This window comes from Hylobates moloch, unplaced genomic scaffold (assembly GCF_009828535.3).
Source record: "Hylobates moloch isolate HMO894 unplaced genomic scaffold, HMol_V3 SCAFFOLD_1, whole genome shotgun sequence".
Classification (NCBI taxonomy): domain Eukaryota; kingdom Metazoa; phylum Chordata; class Mammalia; order Primates; family Hylobatidae; genus Hylobates; species Hylobates moloch.
Genome location: NW_026652276.1, coordinates 27,029,853 through 27,054,326, shown reverse-complemented (window position 1 = coordinate 27,054,326; position 24,474 = coordinate 27,029,853). Strand labels below are relative to the sequence as shown.

The 24,474-nt window shown below is 38.8% G+C and overlaps 1 protein-coding gene and 1 long non-coding RNA gene across 4 annotated transcripts in view; one reads left to right on the top strand and one right to left on the bottom strand.

Moving 5' to 3' along the window:
- Nucleotides 1-24,474, top strand: part of LOC116810344 (uncharacterized) — a 142,202-nt gene that overhangs the window by 98,303 nt on the left and 19,425 nt on the right. The gene's annotated exons all lie outside the window — the stretch shown is intronic.
- ABCA12 (ATP binding cassette subfamily A member 12) overlaps nucleotides 14,861-24,474 on the bottom strand; it is a 208,734-nt gene continuing 199,120 nt past the window's right edge. The window contains exons 51-53 of the mRNA XM_032754625.1: nucleotides 20,916-21,021; nucleotides 17,450-17,587; nucleotides 14,861-16,072 (exon numbers count right to left, since the gene is read on the bottom strand). Coding sequence (XP_032610516.1) covers nucleotides 15,965-16,072; nucleotides 17,450-17,587; nucleotides 20,916-21,021 — 352 coding nt within the window. The 3' untranslated portion in view covers nucleotides 14,861-15,964. The remainder of the gene's footprint in view (nucleotides 16,073-17,449; nucleotides 17,588-20,915; nucleotides 21,022-24,474) is intronic.

Sequence of the window (24,474 nt, the reverse complement as noted above, 5' to 3'; positions counted from 1 at the left end):
CTACCATGAGAACAGAACGAGGTAAACAGCCCCCATGATTCAATAATCCCCTGCCAGGTCCCTCCCATAACATGTGGGAATTGTGGGAGCTACAATTCAAGAGGAGATTTGGGTGGGGACACGGCCAAACTGCATCAGTCACTTCATGAGGGCAACTGGGTGTGAACCTCAAAACTAGGGGGTGAACTTCAAAAGCAGTTGGTGCTTAAGTTTAAAAAGCAATTATTTAAGTCCCTGTGTTATACTCCCTCTTAGATCTGAAGTGATTGATTTTTTTATTATTATTGTTTTTTATTGAGATGGAGTCTCACTCTGTCATCCAGGCTGGAGCGCAGTGGTGCGATTTCAGCTCACTGCAACCTTTGTCTCCTGGGTTCAAGCCATTCTCCTGCCTCAGCCTCCCAAGTAGCTGGGAGTACAGATGCCCGCCACCACACCCAGCTAATTTTTTTGTATTTTTAGTAGAGATGGGGTTTTACCATGTTGGCCAGGCTGGTCTCAAACTCCTGACCTCAAGCGATCCACCCACTTCTGCCACCAACAGTGCTGGGATTATAGGCGTGAGCCACCGTGCCCAGCCTGATTTTATGAGGGCTTATGTAAGTATACACATAATTAGTGTAAATGTTGTAAGTATATATTGTCCATAGTTGAACCTTAGTGAAGAGCATAGAAATAAGGTGTATTATTTTCCAAATTTCTCTGAAAATGAAAATCCCCTGGGTACCTGTTAACACTGTCACTTATTCCCTAGTCACACTGACTCCCTGAATTAGAATCTCCAAGGGAAGAACCTGGAAAGCTGAATTTTTTCCAACAACGAGCCCTAAGTCAAAAAATATCTTGATATTTTTTTCAGGTGTAAAGTGCTAGATTATCATGTCTAAAGAAATAAAGATCCATTAAAAGGGAGTTTCTTGGCCAAAGAAACATTGAAAAAGAAACATTGAAAAAGAGTTTCTGAAGGACAGACCTCAAGGCCCACTCAGCTCTGATGAGGGAAGAAGGTTTCCAGAGGCAAGGATATATCTTTTGAAGGTGTATCTTACTATGGAGATGGATGCTTCAGGCTCAAGAAGCCTGATGACATTAAACATTGAAATCACATAATTATCTCAACTTGCCCTGAGTCTCTCTGCTCAGCAAGTAACCCTCTGATTAAAGCATGACTTCCTATATAGTGTGCATGATGGGAGATAAAATTTGTTGGCTGGGGGATAGGAGTGTTCATTAAAGTTCTCATTGTAAATCAATAATCTGACACTCAGATTTTAGCCATCAGTGTTTTGAATTTTAATGCAAGTCCACCCATAAGAGCTGTATGTCCTTTGTGCTATTAAGTTATGACTCTGAGGCTGCAGAGATGAGATCTGGTGAAAGGCTTGCTATTCTGTGTGAGAAAGACCTGCCTGGATAGACCTGCCATTATAACCTCTCCTTTGAAGCTTTTTGTCATTTGCCTCTCTGATTTCTATGCCTGTGCCCTGTAGTTCAAGGTGTTTATCTGCTGGAGGGTAGGAGTGGGGGCATGTTGGTGGAGAGGGAGGCAGGAGGAGTTAGGGAATTGGAAAAGTTCCAGAAAGAATTTGGAGGAAAGGCCAAGGTAACATTCAGTTTATAACAAACAAAATAGGAGTACAGAGCAGGACAGTAACTCTGAAAGCGACGGTATTGTTTTAAGAATGGATTTGCTGAATTTCTTTGACTTTCCTCCCTCCACCCCTTGTAGTAGATTAACAATCTAGCCTGGAAAACTAGAGAATGAGTTTAAGATCACAGAGTTCTCTTATAAAGAAAAGACACTCTTTGTTTTAAGATTTGTTGTTCATTTGTAGAAGGAAGAGCAGATGTAAAGAAAGCATACCTGCTTTCTATCCTTGGGATTTAAGGGGAAAAAACGGAGAGAAGGTAAGAGGAGAGAGGGGTGAACACAGTGCTAATTTTCTACCTCAGGGCATTGACCTGGAAGCATGTGTATCCATTAAATGAGCTTAATGTGGAAGGCAAGGTATTTTAAGTGTTCATTAAATGAGTTTAACATGGAAGGCAAGCTGCCGTAGATCTCTCTTGTACATGCCACATCAAAGTAAACGATCCTGCACAAGATGGTACAGTAAAGGAGGCATTGGGTTCTGGATTGGTCACCTTCAGTTGAGTCTGGCATGGTCACTGACTTGTGAACAGTGTTCTGTCATGGATCCCACTCTGGTGAACTGGGTGACCTCTGAGCTAAGTGTGAGCTTATGTGCCTATGGGAAAAATGAAAGATGTAACAGACACTCGAGGGTGAAAGTGAGTTGGCCCAGAAGCACTACCATATTGTAACTAAGTCAAGAAAGAGACCAGATCACAAGTTATGTCAGCCCCTAATCCTGACATAGAAAATATTACCCAGGGAAGGGGGGACATTGTCCACCCCAGAAACTATCAAAGCTACAGGACGCTACCCTTGGCAAACTTGACCTTTTTCTGACCCCACTAGAATATGTGAGATCCCTCTTGTGATATAACTAGGAATTCTCCTCCAGCTACCACATATTTCTTTGCTCACCTTTCCCATCCTCCCTACTTCCTCTCTTATATTTTATTCAACTCATTCATGAGGTTTTCTTTCTGTCATTCCCCAGAAACTTTTTTTGTCAAGGTCATCCCTGAATATGTCAGATCCAACTGTCAATTTTCAGGTTTTATTTTAATCTAACTAGCAGCTGCCTGGGCAAGGTCGGCCACTCTCTCCTTTTTAAAAACAATTTCTTTTCTTGGCTTGCATGTTACACATTATTTCTGGATGCTCCTTCCCTACCTCAAAAATACTGTGCTGCCTTGGGATGCTCTCTTTAGATTGCTTCACTGATCTGGCCACACTCATCTGCCTGCATAATCTCATTCAGACTTGTGGCTTGAATTTCCATCTGTATGCCAGTGCCTTTCACATTATTTTTTTCTCCAGCAGAGATCTTTTCCCAAACTCCAAACACAGAGATCTATAGTTTAGTCAAAATTTCCTCTAGAATGTCTGACATCTCAAACATAATGCATCTTAAACCCAGCTCTTGATTTCGTCGCCTTAAACTGTCTTTGTGTCTCCAATTTTCTTTTTTTTTTTTTTTTTTGAGACAGAGTCTCGCTCTGTCGCCCAGGCTGGAGTGCAGTGGCGCGATCTCAGCTCACTGCAAGCTCCGCATCCCGGGTTCACGCCATTCTCCTGCCTTAGCCTCTCCGAGTAGCTGGGACTACAGGCACCCGCCACCACGCCCGGCTAATTTTTTGTATTTTTAGTAGAGACGGGGTTTCACTGTGGTCTCGATCTCCTGACCTCGTGATCCACCCGCCTCGGCCTCCCAAAGTGCTGGGATTACAAGCGTGAGCCACCGTGTGTCTCCAATTTTCTCATTCTCCGATAAATGACAATTCAATTTATCCAGTTGCTCAGGCTAAAACCCTTGGATTCATTCTTGACTCTCTTTATCTTATGTATTCTTCATTAATCTGGCAGTAATTTCTATCAGCTTTTCTTCAAAAATGTACCCAGAATTTAACCTTTTTTTGTTTTTTTTTTTTGTTTTTTTTTTTTTGCTATCTCCATAGCTGCCAAGTTATTCTGCTGCACTGGTTTTCTAGATTGCCCTGACTTCTGCTTTAGATCCTATTACCTGTCCTCCATAGCCGCCAGAGTGGTCCTTTGGGTTTCGCTGGATTCTATGGTAAAAAAAAAAAAAAAAAAAAAAAAAACAGCAGGACTTTCTTATGTAATTGTATTTTATTTGTTGGTTCTGCTTGTCTCTGCTAGACTTTATTAAATACACAAGCTATTTCCGTGTTATGAACAAGACAGCAACGGGGAGCCCTAGACTTGTCCTAGACTTGTCTTCTCTCAGTTCAGCAATCCCATGAGAAGGAAATGTCTCTTCCAAAATTTAAATATTAATTCAGGAATGATTGACTAACTTTGCTAGAGTCATGTGTCAATCTGTAATCAAAGTGGTGAAGAGAATTAAGATGCTCTGGCCATCCAGGGTCATATGCACACCTGATTGCTGGGATGAAGACGGGCCACCATAGTCACCGGCTTCATTGAGACAAGCTGGAATGGGAACAAAGGAACCACAGAAATAAGAAAAGAGACTAGGGGACAGGCATGGTGGCTCACACCTGTAATCCCAGCACTTTGGGAGGCCAAGGCAGACGGATCGTTTGAGGTCAGGAGTCGGAGACCAGCCTGGCCAACATGATAAAACCCCATCTCTCCTAAAAATACAAAAATTAGATGGGCATGGTGGTGCACGTCTGTAATCCCAGCTACTTTGGAGGCTGAAGCATGAGAATCACTTGAGCCTGGGAGGTAGAGGTTGCAGTGAGCTGAGATTATGCCACTGCACTCCAGCCTGGGTGACAGAGTGAGACCCTGTCTAAAAAAAAAGAAAAAAAAAGGAAAAGAAAAGAAAAAGATTGGGATAGAATTTAGGGCAGATAAAAAGTATAGCTTAATACCATAATTTAATGTATCATCTTTTTTGCTATAAATCAATTATATAATCCCTTTGATTCTTGTTCCCATCTAGGGGCAATAATACTGCGCATGGTTGCTATGAGGTTCAAATGATTTTATACATGTAAAGTTTTTTCATAAAAAGTGAAATTTTATACTTAGGTAATTGTTAGCTATTATGAAATCTAGATTAGTTCATCAGTGGCTTGCAAAATGTGAACAGATACAGAAGCTGACCTTCTGTGATTTGTAACAATAGCATAGATGTCGACAAGAGTCAGTCATACAGGCTTTTACCACCACTTCTACTCAACGTAGTACTGTAGTACTGTAAATTCTTTTTTTTTTTTTTTTTTTTTTTGAGACGGAGTCTCGCTCTGTCGCCCAGGCTGGAGTGCAGTCGCGCAATCTCGGCTCACTGCAAGCTCCGCCTCCCGGGTTCACGCCATTCTCCTGCCTCAGCCTCTCCGAGTAGCTGGGACTACAGGCTCCCGCCACCACGCCCGGCTAATTTTTTGTATTTTTTAGTAGAGACGGGGTTTCACCGTGGTCTCGATCTCCTGACCTCGTGATCTGCCCGCCTCGGCCTCCCAAAGTGCTGGGATTACAAGCGTGAGCCGCCACGCCCGGCCTAGTACTGTAAATTCTAGCTGGAGCAATTAGGCAAGGGGAAGAAAAGGCATGCAAATTAGAAAAGAAGAAGTAAAATTATCTCTGCCTGCAATGATATTATATATAGAAAACCTAAAGGTTTCACATAAAAAAAATCCTGTTAGAACTAATAAATGAGTGCAGCAAAGTAGCAGGATGCACAGTAAATACAAAAATAAGTTACATTTCAATACACTAGTAATGAATAATTTGGAAAGGAAATTAAGAAAACAATTTTAGGCCTGGCACATTGGTTCATGTCTATTATCCCAGCACCTTGGGTGGCCGAGGCAGGAGGATCACTTGAGATCAGGGGTTCAAGACCAGCCTGGCCAACATGGCAAAATCCTGTCTCTATTAAAAATATAAAAATTAGCTGGGCATGGTGGCAGGTGCCTGTAATCTCAATTACAGGAGAATTGCTTGAACCCGGGAGGCAGAGGTTGCACTGAGCCAAGATTGTGTCACTGCACTCTAGCCTGGACGACAAGAGCGAAACTCCATCTCAAAAAAAAAAAAAGAAAAGAAAGGAAAGAAAACAATTCTGTTTACAGTAGCATCTACTATGATCTGAATGTTCTTGTCCCTCCAAAATTCATGTGTTGAAACTTACCGATCGGTGCAGTGGAGCTGAGAGGTGAGACATCTGGAAGGTGATTAAGTCATAAGGGCAAAGCCCTCATAAATGGGATTAATGCCTTTGTAAAATAGGTCTAGGGGAGTTTATTTGTCTTCTCTGCCATGTGAGGACTAGCAAGAAAGTGTCATCTATGAAGTGTAGGCTGTCAACAGATACCTATGAATCTGCTGTCACCTTTCTCTAAAAAGGGTCTTGGTTCTTTTTTCTGACTATCCAAAGGGTTTTTCCTTTGCGTTTCAATAATTTTACAAGAATATTCATCTCAGTGAAGTCCACCCAGATACACAATGTATCATTTCAATATTTAGCTTTGATGTTTATTTTTTAAGGTAAGTTTTTTTCAGTCATAATTTTTAACATGTGCTCTCTTCCATTGACTGGTTTTCAAAAAGAAAGGAACTTCTATTACATAATGTTTGATCTTCCTGTGTATCTTTTAAATCTATTATTGTCTGTCAAATCCTATCAGATAACTTTTTTAATTAATAACTTTATTTTTTATTTTTATGGATTCATAGTTGTACATATTTATGGGTACATGAGATATTTTGATACAGGCATACAATGTGTAGTAATCACATCAGGGTAAATGGGGTATCCATCGCCTCAGACATCTATCCTTTCTTTGTGTTACACACAAATTCTATTATACTCTTTTACTTCTTTTAAAATGTCTGATAAATTATTATTGGTTGTAGCCACCCTGTTTTGCTATCAAATACTAGATCTTACTCATTCTATCTAACTATATTTTTTTACCAATTAACCATCCCCATTTCCCCCCTGCTCCCCCTCCCCGACTATTCCCAGCTGCTGGTAACCATCCTTCTGTTCTCTGTCTTCATGAGTTCAATTGTTTTAATTTTTAGCTCCCACAAATAAGAGAAAACATGCAAAATTTATCTTTCTGTGCCTTGTTTATTTTACTTAATGATCTTTCGTTCCATCCTTGCAAGTGATAGGATCTCATTCTTTTTTCATGGCTGAATATTACTCCACTGTGTATAAGTACAACATTGTCTTGATCCATTCATCTGCTGATTGACACTTAGGTTGCTTCTAAATCTTGGCTATTGTGAAAAGTGCTGCAGTAAACATGGGAGTGTAGATGTTTCTTCAGTAGACTGATCTCCTTTCTTTTGGGTATATACCTAGCAATGAGATTGCTGGATCATATCATACCTCTAGTTTTTGTGTTTAAGAAAGCTCTCCATAGTGGTTATACTAGTTTACATTCCCACCAACATTGTATGAGTGTTCTCTTTTCTCCACATCCTTGCCAGCATTTATCTTTTGAATAAAAGCCATTTTAAGTGGGGTGATGTGGTGTCTCATTGTAGTTTTGATGCACATTTCTCTGATGATCAATGATGCTGAGCACTTTTTCATATACCTGTTTACCATTTGTATGTCTTCTTTTAAGAATTCTGTATTCAGACATTTAGTTGTTCAAATAGACATTTTTTTAATCAGATTAGTAGATTTTTTCTTATTGAGTTGTTTGAGCCCCTTATATATTCTGGCTATTAATCCCTTGTCAGATGTGTAGTTTGCAAATATTTTCTCCTATCCTGTGGGTTGTCTCTTCACTTTTGTTAATTGTTTCCTTTACTGTGCAGAAGCTTTTTAACTTGATGAGATTCTATTTGTCCATTTTTGCTTTGGTTGCCTGTGCTTGTGGGATATTACACAAGAAATCTTGGCCCTGTCCAATGTCCCAGAGAGTTTTCCAATGTGTTATTTTAATAGTTTCATAATTTGAGGATTTAGATTTAAGTCTTTAATCCATTTGATTTGATTTTTGTCTATGTTAAGAGATAGGGGTCTAGTTTCATTTTCTGCATGTGGATATCCAGTTTTCCTAGCACCATTTATCAAAGAGATAGTTCTTTCTTCAATGTATGTTCTTTGTACCTTTGTTGAAAGTGAATTCACTGTAGATGTATGAATTTATTTCTGAGTCCTTTTTTATTGTGTTCCATTGATCTATGTCTGTTTCTATGCCAGTACCATGCTGTTTTGGTTACTATAGCTCTGTAGTATAATTTGAAGTCAGGTAATGTGATTCCTTCTGTTTTGTTCTTTTTGTTCGGAATAGCTTTGGCTCTTCTGGGTCTTTTGTGGGTCCACAGAAATTTAAGGATTGCTTTTTCTATTTCTGTGAATGATGTCATTGGTATTTTGATAGGGATTGCATTGAATATATAGATTGCTTTGGATAGTATGAACATTTTAACCATATTGATTCTTCCAATCCACAAATATGGAATACCTTTCCAATTTTTTGTGCCCTCTTCAATTTCCTTCATCAGTGTTTTATAGTTTTCAGTGTAGAGATATTTCATTTATTTGGTTGAAGTTAATTCCTAGGTATTTTATTTTATTTGTAGCTACTGTAAGTAGAATTATTTTCTTGATTTCCTTTTCATATTATTTGCTATTGGCATACAGAAATGCTACTGATTTTTGTACGTTGATTGTGTACCCTGCTACTTTACTGAATTATCAGTTCTAACAGTTTTTTTTATGGTGTCTTTAGTTTTTTCCAAATATAAGATAAATAATCTGCAAACAAGAATAATTTGACTTCTTTCTGACTTGGATGACTTTTATTTCTTTCTCTTGTCTGATTGCTGTAGCTAGGACTTCCAGTACTATGTTGAGTAACAGTGGTGACAGTGGGAATCCTTGTTTGTTCCAGAGCTTAGAGGAAAGGTTTTCAGTTTTTCTCTGTTCAGTATGATACTAGCTGTGGGTCTGTCGTATATGGCTTTTATTGTGTTGCAGTGTATTCCTTCTATACCCGGTTTTTGAGGGGTTTTTCTTGTTATCATGAAGGGATGCTGAAGTTTACCAGATGCTTTTCAGCATCAGTAATAATGATCATATGGTTTTTGTCCTTCATTCTGTTGATATGATGCATCATATTGATTGATTTGCGTATGTTAAACCGTCCTTGCATCCCTGAGATAAATCCCATTTGGTTATGATGAATGATCTTTTTAATGTGTTGTTGAATTTGGTTTTGTTAAAGCAAACGAAATATGTCCTGAGAAGGACTCCATGCTTCTATATTTGAGTCCTTGTGGATAAACTGCAACCTAACTTAATAGGTAGACAAGATTGGAAACCTAACTTAGGAGTATGCTCCTCTAACAATCACTGAGTCTTGGCCAGTCCCAGCAGCCATACTTCAACCACTCATACACTGCTGAGTGTTCAAACTGTGTTCAAATAAGGCAAACACGGAGCTGTAACCAATCCAGCTGTTTCTGTACCTCACTTCCAGTTTCTGTGCGTCACTACTTTTTTTGCCTATACAGTTTTTCTGACCATGAGGCACCCCTGGAGTCTCTCTAAATCTGCTGTGATTCTGGGGGCTGCCCGATTCGCGAATCGTTCATTGCTTAATTAAACTCCATTATATTTAATTTGGCTGAAGTTTTTCTTTTAGCAGTTTGCCAGTATTTTGTTGAGGACTTTTGCATCATTTTTATTTAGGGATATTGACCGGTAGTTTTCTTTTTTTAAATGTATCTGAGATAAAGTTTTAAAACAGATTAGTGTAAAAAGAAAATCTCCTAGCTTAGTTAATGTGTGCTTATGCATTTCACCAAAGAATATGACAGAAAGTTTCAGGATTTTTCTGGAGTTATATCTGGTTTGCCTTTAGTAGAATTTTCCATTTATTTCATTCTTAAATGACATATGCATTGGTTGGAGCATCTTGCCTACAATTTTTTAGCTCAGAATATTTAATGAATATCTTCTTTAATGACTGGACTGCTTTAAATAAAAGAAAGTAAAACTTCTCTGGTAATACTAAATATTTCTTTTGGGCTGATTAGTGAAGCTTTTGTCTTTGAGAAGAATTCGGTTGGCAATTCTGTGGAATTGCTAAGAGCATTAACTTAAGTGAAGGGTTTTCCTCTTCCACTAGAAACTTTCAGTGGATCCCATGAAATAAGAAGTAAAAATCTGTTTTGAGGTGTTGAAAGAGCCATCTTGGCCATAACCTGTTTAGGGCATAGACCGTTTCACATTGTGGGCTTCCTTACACTGGAAATTATAGCTCCCATTTGAATGCAATAATAAAACATAAAAATGAAAATAGATATAAACTGAGGAAAGAAATCAAATAAACAGAATAGCAAAATTATCTGCTATATTGAAAACAACAAGAAAATCTCAGTAAGTACAAACCACAACTCTTTCGAGTTAAAATAAATGGAAATTATTAGTAAACCTTCACATATCTAAGGACATTGCTGGTTTTCTCTGTGAGATGGTTCAGTGGAGGGGGGCAGGGGAAGGAGGTAGGAAGGTGAAAGAAGAGGATCGTTCCTAAGGATTTCTAAAGGAAGAGGATAGTCAGGGACAGAGTCTTCTTGTTTGTGCTAGAAACAGTACTGGAGATAGCTACAGTAGACAAGGGAGCAGTTTTCAGGGCCCACAGGACCAGTGATTCTCTTGCCAAGTCAGCACAGACATAAATACAGCTAATCACTAAATGATGAGTGGATTTTAAATATGTAAGTTGACATAGTCAAGTCTTTTTGTGAGGGAGGGGTCTATGTCAGAATACAGTCTGTGGCATCAAATTCATTCTTTGGCTGTATGATTCTGGGCCAGATAGTTGCCTTTTTCCAACCTTCAGTAACCAATTGAAGGTTTGTTGTGAGAATAAGAAATGTGGCAAACTTGACCTGTATCTCACAGATAAAAAATTATGAATAAGTGGTAGGTCCTGCTATTTTAATTGTAACTTTTTTTTTTTTTTTTTTTTTAAGAGACAGGACTCACTCTGTTGTGCAGGCTGGAGTGCACTGGTGCAGTCATGGCATACTGCAGCCTCAACCTTATGGGCTCAACCAATCCTCCCACCTCAGTCTCCCAAGAAGCTAGGACTACAGATGCACACCACTGTACCCAGCTAATTTTAAAACTTTATGTAGTGTCAGGGTCTTGCTATATACTCAGGCTAGTCTTGAACACCTGGCCTCAAGGGATTCTCCTGCCTCAGCCTTCCAAAGTGCTGGGATTACAGACGTAAGACACCACATGCAGCCAACCTAACTGCAACTGCTTTCTTACCTAGCTTTTCCACTTATGCAATGAGAGTGATTGAGTATAACTCTATCTTAGTGAAAGTATTTGATTTAAATAGCATTTTTATTTTCAATATCCTTGGGCAAGCCGGGCGTGGTGGCTCATGCCTGCAATCCCAGCACTTTGGGAGGCCGAGGTGGGCAGATCATGAGGTCAGGAGTTCAAGACCAGCCTGGCCAATATGGTGAAACCACATCTCTACTAAAAATACAGAAATTAGCCGGGTGTGGTGGCTCATGCCTGTAGTTCCAGCTACTCAGGAGGCTGAGACAGGAGAATCACTTGAACCCAGGAGGCGGAGGTTGCAGTGAACCGAGGTCATGCTATTGCACTCCAGCCTAGGTGTCATAGCGAGACTCTGTCTCAAAAAATAAAAAATAAAAAGAAAATCCTCAGGCAAATGCCATAATAGGCAATAATGTTACTAAAATAATTGTATGTCCAATGCTTGGCATTTTAATGAAATGCACTTTATGCAGAATCCACATTTTAACTTAAAATGTTGGTCATCTGCACATTTTCCCCAAGCAATTAACTTTCAGCTTTAAAACTAAAACAAACATGATTACAAAAAAGTTAAAGCAAAAATCCTACAAGCATTTCTAAGTTGAAATAGACCTCTTTGGTTCTTCAAAAATTTATTGAGCAGCAACAATTTGTTGATATTTTGTTGGATATCGGAGGTACAATGATGAAGAAAAATAGGTCACTGCGCTTAAGAAACTTAGAATCAGGGAAGAAAGAGAGATGTACAGAGATGATTTATAATGTGATATGAAAATAATTCTGCAGAGGCATGCACAAAAATGCTTTTGTAACAAAGGATAGAACAATTAACTCTGCCTGAGGCTCTCTTGGAAGTCTTCCTTAAAGATAAGGCCTAAGAGAAGTGTAATGAAGATGAAAAGGAGATTCTGGATAAAAGCTGAGTAGGGAGGGAGAAAAGGTCTTCCAAGAGAAAAGAGCAGTGTGAGCAAAGTTGCACACAACTGAGAGAGGCTCTGACATAAATAGGAAATAGCGAGAAATTTATTACAGTAAGAGCATAAACTACGTAGGGAAGAGAGATTGAAGTGTTGGAACCAGATTATTAAATACTTGGAAGATCAGTTAAGGGGTTTGTATTTTATCCTGCAGATTATGGAAAACCAATCTGTTTTACAAGCAAGGGAGTGATAAGATTAACCTTGAAACAAATGATGCCAAAGGAAATAGTATTCATTTCCTTGTAGCTTGTTGTCTTCTTATGTTGAAAAGCTTAGGTTAATGAAACAAGCAGACTTCTGGGGTCAGGTGAAGGTAAGAGGATGGAAGCCTAGTTCGTCATTCCCATCTTTACCTAGGTCAGCATTTGCTGTTTGTCTAGAAGTCGATCAATAAGGAAGAGAGCATACTGTGGAGAAGGCTGTCTGGATCATTTTTCTATTTTTTGAGACAGGGTCTCACTCTGTCATCCAGCCTGGAGTGCAATGGCGCAGTCAAGGCTCACTGCAGTTTCAACGTCCTGGGCTTAGGTGATCATCCCGTTGCAACCTCTTGAGAAGCTAGGACTACAGACGTGCACCACAATTCCCAGCTAATTTTTTGTATTTTTTTTTTTAAGAGTCAGGGTTTTGCCATGTTGCCCAGGGTGGTGTGAAACTCATGGACTAAAATGATCCACCCACCTTAGCCTTTCAAAGTGTTGGAATTACAGGTATGAGTCACTCTACCTGGCTTATCATTTTCCCATTCTTGTGATTTTTTTGTACCCACTGTATAAATATTATGAAAATTAGGTTTTATGCACGAAGTAAAAATTGCCACTATCCTCAGAGGTAATTCAGGTAACTCACATTAAAAAAGTAGATTCTGGGCCAGGCGTGGTGGCTCCTACCTGTAACACTAGCACTTTGGGAGACCATGGATGGAGCATTGCTTAAATTCAGGAGTTCAAGACCAGCCTGGGCAACATAGTGAGACCTCATCTCTACTAAAAATAAAAAATAATTAGCCAGCCTTGGAGGTGCACACCTGTAGTCCCACCTACTCTGGGGGATGAGGTAGGAGGATCACTCGAGCCTGGGAGATCGAGGCTGCAGTGAGCTGTGATCTCTCTGCTGCACTCCAGCCTGGGTAACAGAGCAAGACCTTGTCTAAAAAAAAAAAGGAAGAACAACAACAAAACAAAAACAAAAAAAAGCAAGCAGATTCTGTAGGTATTATCCAGAGTGGAAGTTATGGGAACTGGGAATTCTCTAAACATTTCCTCTACTGCAGAGAAGCCCAAAGGGATATGGGTTCAAACATTTGTTCATATATGTTCCTTAATTACATATAAAAATGTGCCATGATACTCTTAAATAGTACATCCTAGCAGAAAAAAAGAAGAAAAATAAATAAATGTGCAAAAATGTACAAAAACAAAACATAGCATTCTAATTCTAAAGAAGATACCCAAATCCTTCCATTGCAGTGGATTCACTGTAATATCTGCAATATAGGACTATGTATCATCCTTCTCTTTTCTTCTGTCAGAATAAACTACCGCATGGGAAACCTCACTGTATTTCAGAAATTTAAACAGAATCAGGTTGCTTGGTTTTCATATCAACCATGCCAGCTTCTCTTGTTTCTCCTTCATTTATTTATTCATTTAACCAACAAATATTTATTGAGTGCCACAAATATTTATTGTGTATATAGGTACCAGTTGGAGAGCCAGGAAGATCAAAATAGATCACTGTCCTCATGGAGTTTCAAGCCTAGTGAGAGAGAGAAATACTAATCACTCAAATAATGGTGCTACTAGCATCATCCAGAACCCAGCTGGGGCTTCCCTGCCTATTGAGAGGTAGATGAGATTGGCTGGAGTCCCTGATCCATGTCCTATGGTCAGAAGCTCTGCTCCACACATGTCCTGGCATCTCCCTGTCTCATAGTCTGACAGCTTCTGGGATGAAGCTGTCACTGTACTGTACCTCTTTCAAAAAAGGAATTAACATATCTTCATTCCAGTCTCCAGAAGACACTCAGTCACACAGAGCATTTGTAAGTGTGTCTGACTTCAATGAAGATTCAGTGGTAACAGGGACCATCCACAGTATGGCTGCACAGTGAGTGAATATGCAAAAAGTATTTGAATACTCATAGTGTTAAACGTCCATTCAACTGCTTCTCTTTCTCACTGGGCTTCCATCTGTTTCAGTACTTAGCCTTCTGCCATCTCACTGGTTCCACCTTTCTCCATGTCCCTTCTGTCCTTTTCTTTTGCTTCCTTTCCTACCATTGCTCAGAAACAAGCAGACAACCAGCCAACCACAACAAAGACAATGGACAGCAAACAAATTCCTTTTATTCTTTCATGGAGCTCGGCTATCTATTTTGTCACTTGGGACCCTAGAGACACCCACGCTCTCAGAGTTATACCTTCTACTCCAAAAGGCATGCCTACATATTAAATTCAGCAAAGACATTTTCCATCCTGAAAGAAATTGTGTTACCATCTGTTAATGTACATTTTATATATATATATATATATATATATATATATATATATATATATTTAGTCTGGATATATTACAAATGATGATGCATGCTCTGACAGAAAAGAAGTAGGAGGTTGGGAGGAACAACAAAGTATATAGTATTAGAACAGCAGACCAGATTTAAAATGAGAAAGCCGGGCAGTCTGGCTTCTCTAAGAAAGTATGACATTTCTGAAGCCTGTTAGCCAGGTAAAAAGTGTGGGGGGGGAAGAGTATTCTCAGCAGGAGAACAGCATGTGCAAAGGTCTGGAGATGGGGAAGACTGTGGAGTACTGGAAAAAGTGGGAAGGGGCCAGCATGGCTAGATCCCAAAGGGCCAAAGAGAAAGATGGGGATGAGGGTGGAGAGGCCAACAGGGGCCGGATCAAGTGAAACTTTGCAGGCCACATGACTCCCATTTGTAGGTTCCTGTCTCTTCCCTAACAAATGAAATGACAGCATGAATGAGTTTTTCTAAACTTGAGTTTATTGGTTTTCGAAACAAACAAACAGTCATGCCAAAGCTGACAAACTTGTATAGATACACACCCACACATACACACACATACACACACACACGGTACATAAAGCACCTTTCCCCAGGGCCACGTCACTTGCCATTGTTAAGAAGTCTATCCTATAGCCATATACGTGATTCTGGGTCACCCAGATAATTAGCTGAAAATTATCTTCATATTCATTTTCCCTCCACAGGAATGTTTCCTGAAGAGAAACCCCAAATATGAGGGTTTCTGAAAGAGCTTTAAAAAATGTTGCCTGCCAGCAGCACATGGATTCTCTTTTCAGGGTTTGTATCTACCCAGCTGACACACCCATTCCCCCCTCCCTTCCCCCCAGAGCAAGTGACTTCTTGTTCCACCTGCAGCTTACTATTGGCAAGGCATGGCAGGAGTGAATCTAGGTTCCATTTACCACCAGGGTAAATTGCCCTCTCTATTGAATCCTTATGGAAAGGCACTTTTTCGGGTTCAGCACGTCCCCATGCATTCAACAGGTACCGAAAGTGACATACACATACATTGTAAACATTGTGCCCACTGCTCTGCAAATGTTCATTTGGCCCTTAGCAATTCACACATCACAGCAGATTCATGTATTCATGATGATGTTCATTCTGTTGTTTTCTGGAAATGAATTATGTTGTTTGCTTGCCCAGTGGCACCTGCCACAAACCATCATCTCACTTTTCTTCTCCACTCTTATTTTTCAACTACCAAAATCCATGCCTTTTAAGTTGTCTTTTTATTGAAAGTAATAAATTAAGATATTCATCTTGAGGTGGCTTCACCTTTGCATAAGAATCACCAGCATATACATTAGCGTGCTCACAGTGTTGAGTATACAGGAATTCATTTCAGTAGCAACAACACTCACTGACCTTAGAAGGAAAAGTTTCCTTTTATAATTACTTGTTAGTCTAACACAGTTGTAACTTTCCATACAGTATAATACTTTAAAATGAAGATATCTTGCGGAAGTGTATCTTCTGTGGCTTTTCTTCAAAATGAAGCCATTGGTCATAGGCTGAGATTGAGTTTGCTGGAAGTGTTAAGACTCCATCTGGTCATCTTGTGAGTCAACACTTACAGTGGAACCTTGGCTGCTGGTATCAGCAGTTTCATAGGACTTCTGGTCTTTGGCAAAGTTGATGAAAACCTGATTTTTCAGGGAAAATAAGGCCATTAGTGCCTGGTAAGCCAAAGGAAGAAATAAAGTTAATTCATTCTCTCTCCCTCTCTCTCTCCTTCCTGTCTCCTAGTGCAAGCGTGTATATATGTGTAGGCAGGCCTCTATAAAATCCAAATCCTAGTTTTATAAAACTAGATTTTATAGGGGCCTGCCTACACATATATACACGCTTGCACTAGGAGTCCTTTCAGAAAATCAAATTTAACTGGGGCTTGAAAACAGCACCTGTATCTATGACCATATTTATGACTATGATTTTATTTATAATCATGTCAATCTTAAGCCATAGTTGACTATCTGTAGCCACATTTCTGCATTCATATGACCTACATCAATGTCTCTATCACGTATAAACAAGGAGCCCAGCCCTGTGCCCTTATTGAACGATTGGGTAGAAATGTTGAGAGAAATTTCACTAGTTTCAAGAGTTAATGCATTAAGATAAAATTTGTATAGAAAGCCCATGTTAACACTGTGTTCAGTAAGCCAATTACTTAACAGGCAGATCTTTTCACTTTGCTTAAAGTCATTAAATCTATTAGTCATAGTTTCATCCAAAAACTGTCAAAAGTCTATTTTTTGCCATGGTACTGGTAGTTGCTCATAGGTCGAAGACTAAATCTTCACTTTCAGCAAAGTCATGATTGTCTAAAGCCCCCATTAAAATGCGTAAAGCCCCACAAGAAGAGTTGTCCATCAAATGCAGCACCATATACTGACCCCTAAGGGCCTTACTTTCAGACCTAGTCCAATGACAGATATAATCAAACTTTCTATATGTTATGTTGGTTGAGCTGTGCAAAATTAAGACAGTACAGAAGTGATAAAGGATGACCTAATAAGTCTCTAGTTATTAAATGCAAATGTAATTAAGACAGATGATGTAAGTGAATGGAAAGGATTCTGCATTTACCACTTTAATTGCCTGAATTTAACAGATCTAAAGGTCTGGCACCAAATTCTAAGTACCCTGTCCAACCCTAATCCAGGAAGCCAATCAATCAATAGAAATGTTCTTTAAGAAACCTACCATGGAAGAAGGAAGGAAAGTGTTAACAGCTGTTTGTTATGTATGTGAAAATAGTGGGTTTTTTTTCTTTATGTATACATATAACTTTATGGATACAGATGTCTTATCAAATGGAAAAGTTAATGTCTTTCACATCTTTTTTTTTAATATCCCCAAATTAAGTGAGAAATTGATTAGGCTCTTTGCTAAGTTTTTCAGGTGCAAGACTAGATTATTAATTCAATTAAAAACAAATTGAATGTCATTAAAAAGAAATAACCAGAATGAATAATAATATGTGACGTTGTGCACATGGATCATGGTATATATCTTACCTCTTCCAGAGTGGTCTGACTCACTAAGAAATTTGTAATATTTAAAGCAGTCTTGTTGGCTTCCAGCAGATCAAAAATGTTTGCGACTCCTCCTGCTGTGACTGGTACATGATACTCTAGCATGCTGAGGTGCTGATCCTGTGGGAACCAAAGGAAAAAAATTTAATTTGCAATGTCTGGCACTACTGACATGACTACACATAACTTTACCAAGAGTTCAGGAAAATACTGAAGTTCATTCCACTGAAAATGATGCTACAGTATAAATAACGAGCATATTTTGAAACTAACAGCTTGCAAAGATGAGATGAAAGTTTTGTGAATGTCAAAGAGAAAACAAATTTAAAAGTTCATGAAAACTCCAAAGCATTCTATATTCATGTGAAGTTATACAGTCATTATAATCTTGCCTGGAAAAGAATTTGTGGAACGGTATTTCACATGTGACATTATGCTCAGCTCACATAAGCTTTCTCAGTGCTCAATCTTGAGAAATTTCATTTTTGTGTTAGAATTGTTCTAAAACGCTAAAAATCAGCGGTTCCATTCATATTGGCTAAAGACAGTTGACTTCAAAAGCATTGAAGCTCCTTCAAATGACAGCTCACCCTTTTCCCAACTCACCCTAAAATTCTTCTCAATTTCTTTATTTTGGTCACCCGTATCACCATCTACTTAGTTTAATCCATTCTTGTTGCCTTGGAGTATCTTTAACAATTTGCTTTTCTGGATATTTAATCAGTTACCAGATCTTATTTATTTTTCCTTTAAAATACCTCTCAAACTTAACCTTTCCTCTGTATTTGCACCACCAATATGATTAACTTGATGCTTATTACTCCACATCTTAGTTACTGCAACAGCCTGTTCAGAACCCCAGAAACTCTGTACACTTACTTTCTTGCACAAAGCAGCTGGGATAATCTTTGCTGAGACTAGTTTGATCAGGATATTTTCTTATTCCAGAATCTACCCATGTGACCCCAATGCATCAGACCATGACCATGTATTTCAGACCCTTCTCCTCCCCCTTTGTGCATTGCTTAGCATCTCCCATCGACATGTAGTTGCATTATATCTGTTACTACAGTCGGGCCATCTTGCCTACTTTTGCTCTCAGATTGTTGTTTTGGCTATTTTCCTTCTAGATATCTAGAAACCACCACAGATTTGTAAAGAATGGTCTGCTAGGGAGAAATCAGACTTTTTATTATCACTGCATTTGCCTTGTATAGCCCTGGTCCCATGAGGAACAGACCAGGGAGAATGTAATTTCATCACTCAGTGAAACAACACAGATTTCAACCCAGAAATCCACTAAAAGAGAAAGCATTACTACCAACACAATTTGTGCAAGAAAGATGTCCTTTTACTTTTAAATTTGATTTAAATTTAGGTGATAGAAAATGAGCTTTGATAAGAATCCTGAAAGCTAGGCCGAGTGTGGTGGCTCACAGCTATAATCCCAGTGCTTTGGGAGACCAAGGCAGAAAGATTGCTTGAGGCCAGGAGTTCAAGACCAGCCTGGGCAACATAGTGAGATTCTGTCCCTACAAAAAATACAAAACTTAGCAGGGCATGGTGGCACATGCCTATATGCTTAGCTACTTGAGAGGCAGAGGCGGAAGGATTCCTTGAGCCCAGGAGTTCAAGGCTGCACTGAGCTATGATCATGCCACTGCACTCCAGCCTGAGCAACATAGCGAGACCCTGTGTCTTAAAAAGAATTTTTGTTTAAGAATTAGGAAAGCTATTCTTCCTAGAATATTCTCTATTTCTAGAGAAATAGAGAAGTTAGCCAAACTTGGGGAGGCTGAGGCAAAGGTTTTTTATGAAGATAAAATATTTTAAAATGCAGTTTATTTTCTCTAAAATCACTTCAAATTAACATTGTGTCTTATAATTTATGGAGTATCTTTGTGGACACTTTATCATTTAATTCTCACATCAGTTTTGTGAAGTAGATGTTATTATAGTAGTACTCCCTTATTTGTGGTTTTGCTTTCTATGGTTTGTTACCTGTGATCAACCAAGTCCTAAAACTATTAAATGGAAAAATACAAAAATAAACAATTTATAAGTTTGAAATTGCATGCCTTTCTGAGTAGTGTGATCTAATTTGGTACCACCCGATCTGGCATGTGAATCATTCCTTTGTCCAGTATATCTATGTTGTATAAGCTACCTGCCTGTTTCTATATAAGAAAAAGCATAGTGTATACCAGATTTGGTACTATCTATAGTTTCAGGCATCCACTGGAGGTCTTGGAATGTGTCACCCATGAATAGTGGGACACTCCTGTATTCCTATTTACAAATGAGAAAAATGAGGCTCAGAGATTAATGGCTTGCCGGGAATCACATGGGCACAATTGGGCCTCAGCCCTAGTCTTTCCAATTTCTTTTTATCATTCCGCATCCGATTTCCTTTCACATCTGATTTCAAAAACAATCATTTGAAATCATCATCTTCTACAAATTGCCTGTATATCAAAGATGTAATAATGATAAATTTTCCTGTCAAGTACATTTATTTTAATTAAGTATGGGCTATCTTAGGTATATGTGCATATATCTATGTATGTCCCTCCCATGCCTACGCATATGTGAGATGAAATCAACTGTACAATATTTCATCTAGTCTAGAACTTGAGGACTTCATTTCTACTCAGTCTTGCTCCAGCTTTTGTGGGCTTCTCTTTCAAATGAGGGGGACAAACCAGATAATCATTCTGGGGCTCTGTAGTTTTTTGTTTTTTTTTTTTTTTCTAAGAAGAAATGACCTTGGTCATATAATACCTGTCATCCCTCAGTTCCCTAATATATATAATGAGTAGATCAGCAAGGTATACAACTTGGAAACTAATACAATATGATCATAAATCCTTTGTGAGGAAGAAACAAAAATACATGTATGTGAAAGGACTGTGTTAACTTTAAGTAAGTACAAAAATATATAATCAATTGATGCTATTTGTTCATACTAAGTATGCTTTGGCATATCTTACGCATCTTGAACTAATCAATATATTAAGATTGATAATAAAGCTGTAGTCAACTTGGAAATCACAAATGTCGCTATGACATTACCATCAAAACTAGTCGAGATCAAAAGGCAAGATAATCACTTACATTTTTGGGTTTTCTTTGTTGGTTTCTTAGTTTGTTTGTTTTAGATGGAGTCTCACTCTGTCACCCAGGCTGGAGTGCAGTGGCATGATCTTGACTCACTGCAACCTCCGCCTCCCAGGTTGAAGCAAGTCTCCTGCCTCAGCCTCCTGAGTAGCTGGGATTACAGGCATGTGCCGCCATGCCCAGCTAATTTTTGTATTTTTTGTAGAGACGGGGTTTCACCATGTTGGCCAGGCTGGTCTTGACCTCCTGACCTCAAGTGATTGCCCGCCTTGGCCTCCCAACGTGCTAGGATTACAGGCGTGAGCCACTGCACCCAGCCATCATCACTTACTTTTAGGTATGTTTTTGGAAAGTGCAGCTGCATGAACTTCGTGAGGGTCTCCATGGTCACTTTGTTATTCTTCAAGTGAACTTTGACAGTAAATCCTCGTCCAAACCTAGAGAGAAAAAGTGCAAAATATGATCTGAGTTACATTTTGCTGAAATAGCTCCTCTGGAATTCTAGATAATGAAACAGGACCCAAGCCAACCATTATAGCACCTTTTCTTTATATAAAGACTATCATTTTGCCATAAAAGTTCAGGACATGTTGCAAACTGGAAATAGTGCACTGCTATGATTTTTTTATTTATTTCTACCTCTATATAAAATCAGAGTCTTTGGGCAAAAATTGAGTTGAAAAGAAAACATAAAATCTTGGCTTTCTATGACATTCATAAATTGGCAATGAATGTCAATTTCTGCAGTTAAATACTTCCCTTTTTTTCTTTTTTTGTGTTTATTATTATTATTATACTTTAAGTTCTGGGATACATGTGCAGAATGTGCAGGTTTGTTTCATAGGTATACATGTGCCATGGTGGTTTGCTGCACCCATCAACCCATCATCTACATTAGGTATTTCTCCTAATGCTATCCCTCCCCTAGCCCCCCACCCCCCAACAGGCCCTGGTGTGTGATGTTCCCCTCCCTGCGTCCATCTGTTCTCATTGTTCAACTCCCACTTATGAGTGAGAACATGCGGTGTTTGGTTTTCTGTTCCTGTGTTAGTTTGCTGAGAATGATGGTTTCCAGCTTTATCCATGTCCCTGCAAAGGACATGAACTCATCCTTTTTATGTGGCACATATACACCATAGTATTCCATGGGGTATATGTGCCACATTTTCTTTATCTAGTCTGTCATTGATGGGCATTTGGGTTGGTTCCAAGTCTTTGCTATTGTGAACAGTGCTGCAATAAACATACGTGTGCATGTGTCTTTATAATAGAATGACTTATAGTCCTTTGGGTACATACCCAGTAATGGGATTGCTGGGTCAAATGGTATTTCTGGTTCTACATCCTTGAGGAATCACCACACTGTCTTCCACGATGGTTGAACTAATATACACTCCCATCAACAGTGTAAAAGATTTCCTATTTCTCCACATCCTCTCCAGCATCTGTTGTTTCCTGACTTTTTAATGATGACCATTCTAACTGGCGTGAGATGGTATGTCATGGTGGCTTTGGTTTGCATTTCTCTAATGACCAGTGATGAGCTTTTTTTCATGTTTGTTGGCAGCATAAATGTCTTCTTTTGAGAAGTATCTGTTCACATCCTTTGACCACTTTTTGATGGGGTTTGTTTGTTTCTTGTAAATTTGTTTAAGTTCTTTGTAGATTCTGGATATTAGCCCTTTGTCAGATGGATAGATTGCAAAAATTTTCTCCCATTCTGTAGGTTGCCTGTTCACTCTGATGATAGTTTATTTTGCTGTGCAGAAGTTCTTTAGTTTAATTAGATCCCATTTGTCTATTTTGGCTTTTGTTGCCATTGCTTTCGGTGTTTTAGTCATGAAGGTTTTGCCCACGCCTATGTCTTGAATGGTATTGCCTAGATTTTCTTCTAGGGTTTTTATGTTTAAGTGTTTATGTTTATGTTTAAATCTTTAATCTATGTCGAGTTAATTTTTGTATAAGGTGTAAGGAAGGGGTCCAGTTTCAGTTTTCTGCATATGGCTAGCCAGTTTTCCCAACACCATTTATTAAATAGGGAATCTTTTCCCCATTGCTTGTTTTTGTCAGGTTTGTCAAAGATCAGATGGTTGTAGATGTGTGGCATTATTTCTGAGGCCTCTGTTCTATTGGTCTATATATGTGTTTTGGTACCAGTATCATGCTGTTTTGGTTACTGTAGCCTTGTGGTATAGTTTGAAGTCAGGTAGCGTGATGCCTCCAGCTTCGTTCTTTTTACTCAGAATTGTCTTGGCTATAGGGGCTCTTTTTTTGGTTCCAGATGAAATTTAAAGTAGTTTTTTCTAATTCTGTGAAGAAAGGCAATGGTAGCTTGCTGGGGATAGCACTGAATCTATAAATTACTTCGGACAGTATGGCCATTTTCATGATATTGATTCTTCCTATCCAGGAGCATGGAATGTTTTTCCATTTGTGTCCTCTCTTATTTCCTTGAGCAGTGGTTTGTAGTTCTCCTTGAAGAGGTCCTTCATATCCCTTGTAAGTTGGATTCCTAGGTATTTTATTCTCTTTGAAGCAATTGTGAATGGGAGTTTACTCATGATTTGGTTCTGTTTGTCTATTATTGGTGTATAGTAATGCTTGTGATTCTTGCACATTGATTTTGTATCCTGAGACTTCGCTGAAGTTGCTTATCAGCTTAAGGGGATTTTGGGCTGAGAAGATGGGGTTTTTTCTAAATATACAATCATGTCACCTACAAACAGAGACAATTTTGACTTCCTCTCTTCCTATTTGAATACCCTTTATTTCTTTCTCTTGCCTGATGGCTCTGGCCAGAACTTCCAATACTATGTTGAATAGGATTGGTGAGAGAGGACATCCTTGTCTTGTGCTGGTTTTCAAAGGGAATACTTCCAGATTTTGTCCATTCGGTATGATATTGGCTGTGGGTTTGTCATAAATAGCTCTCATTATTTTGAGATACAGTCCATCAATACCTGGTTTATTGAGAGTTTTTAGCATGAAGGGGTGTTGAATTTTATTGAAGGCCTATTCTGCATCTATTGAGATAATCATGTGGTTTTTGTCATTGGTTCTGTTTATGTGATGGATTGCATTTATTGATTTGCATATGTTGAACAAGCCTTGCATCCCAGAGATGAAGCCGACTTGATCCTGGTGTATAAGCTTTTTTGATATGCTGCTGGATTCGGTTTGCCAGTATTTTATTGAGGATTTTCGCATTGATGTTAATCAGGGAATACTGGCCTGAAATTTTCTTTTTTTGTTGTGTCTCTGCCAGGGTTTGGTATCAGGATGATGCTGGACTTGTAAAATGATTTAGGGAGGAGTCCCTCTTTTTCTGTTGATTGGAATAGTTTCAGAAGGAATGGTACCAGCTCCTCTTTGTACCTCTGGTAGAATTCGGCTGTGAATCCATCTGGTCCTGGGCTTTTTTTGGTTGGCAGGCTGTTAATTACTGCCTCAATATCAGAACTTGTTATTGGTCTATTGAGGGATTTGACTTCTTCCCGGTTTAGGATTGGGAGGGTGTATGTGTTCAGGAATTTATCCATCTCTTCTAGAATTTCTAGTTTATTTGTGTAGAAGTGTTTATAGTATTCTCTGATGGTAGTTTATATTTCTGTGGGATCAGTGGTAATCTCCCCTTCATCATTTTTTATTGTGTCTGTTTGATTCTTCTCTCTTTTCTACTTTATTAGTCTGGCTAGTGGTCTACTTTGGTAATCTTTTCAAAAAACCAGCTCCTGGATTCATTGATTTTGTGAAGGGTTTCTCAAGTCTCTATTTCCTTCAGTTCTGCTCTGATCTTAGTTATTTCTTGTATTCTGGTAGCTTTTGAACTGTTTGCTCTTGCATCTCTAGTTATTTTAATTGAGATGTTAGGGTGTTGATTTTTTCCCATT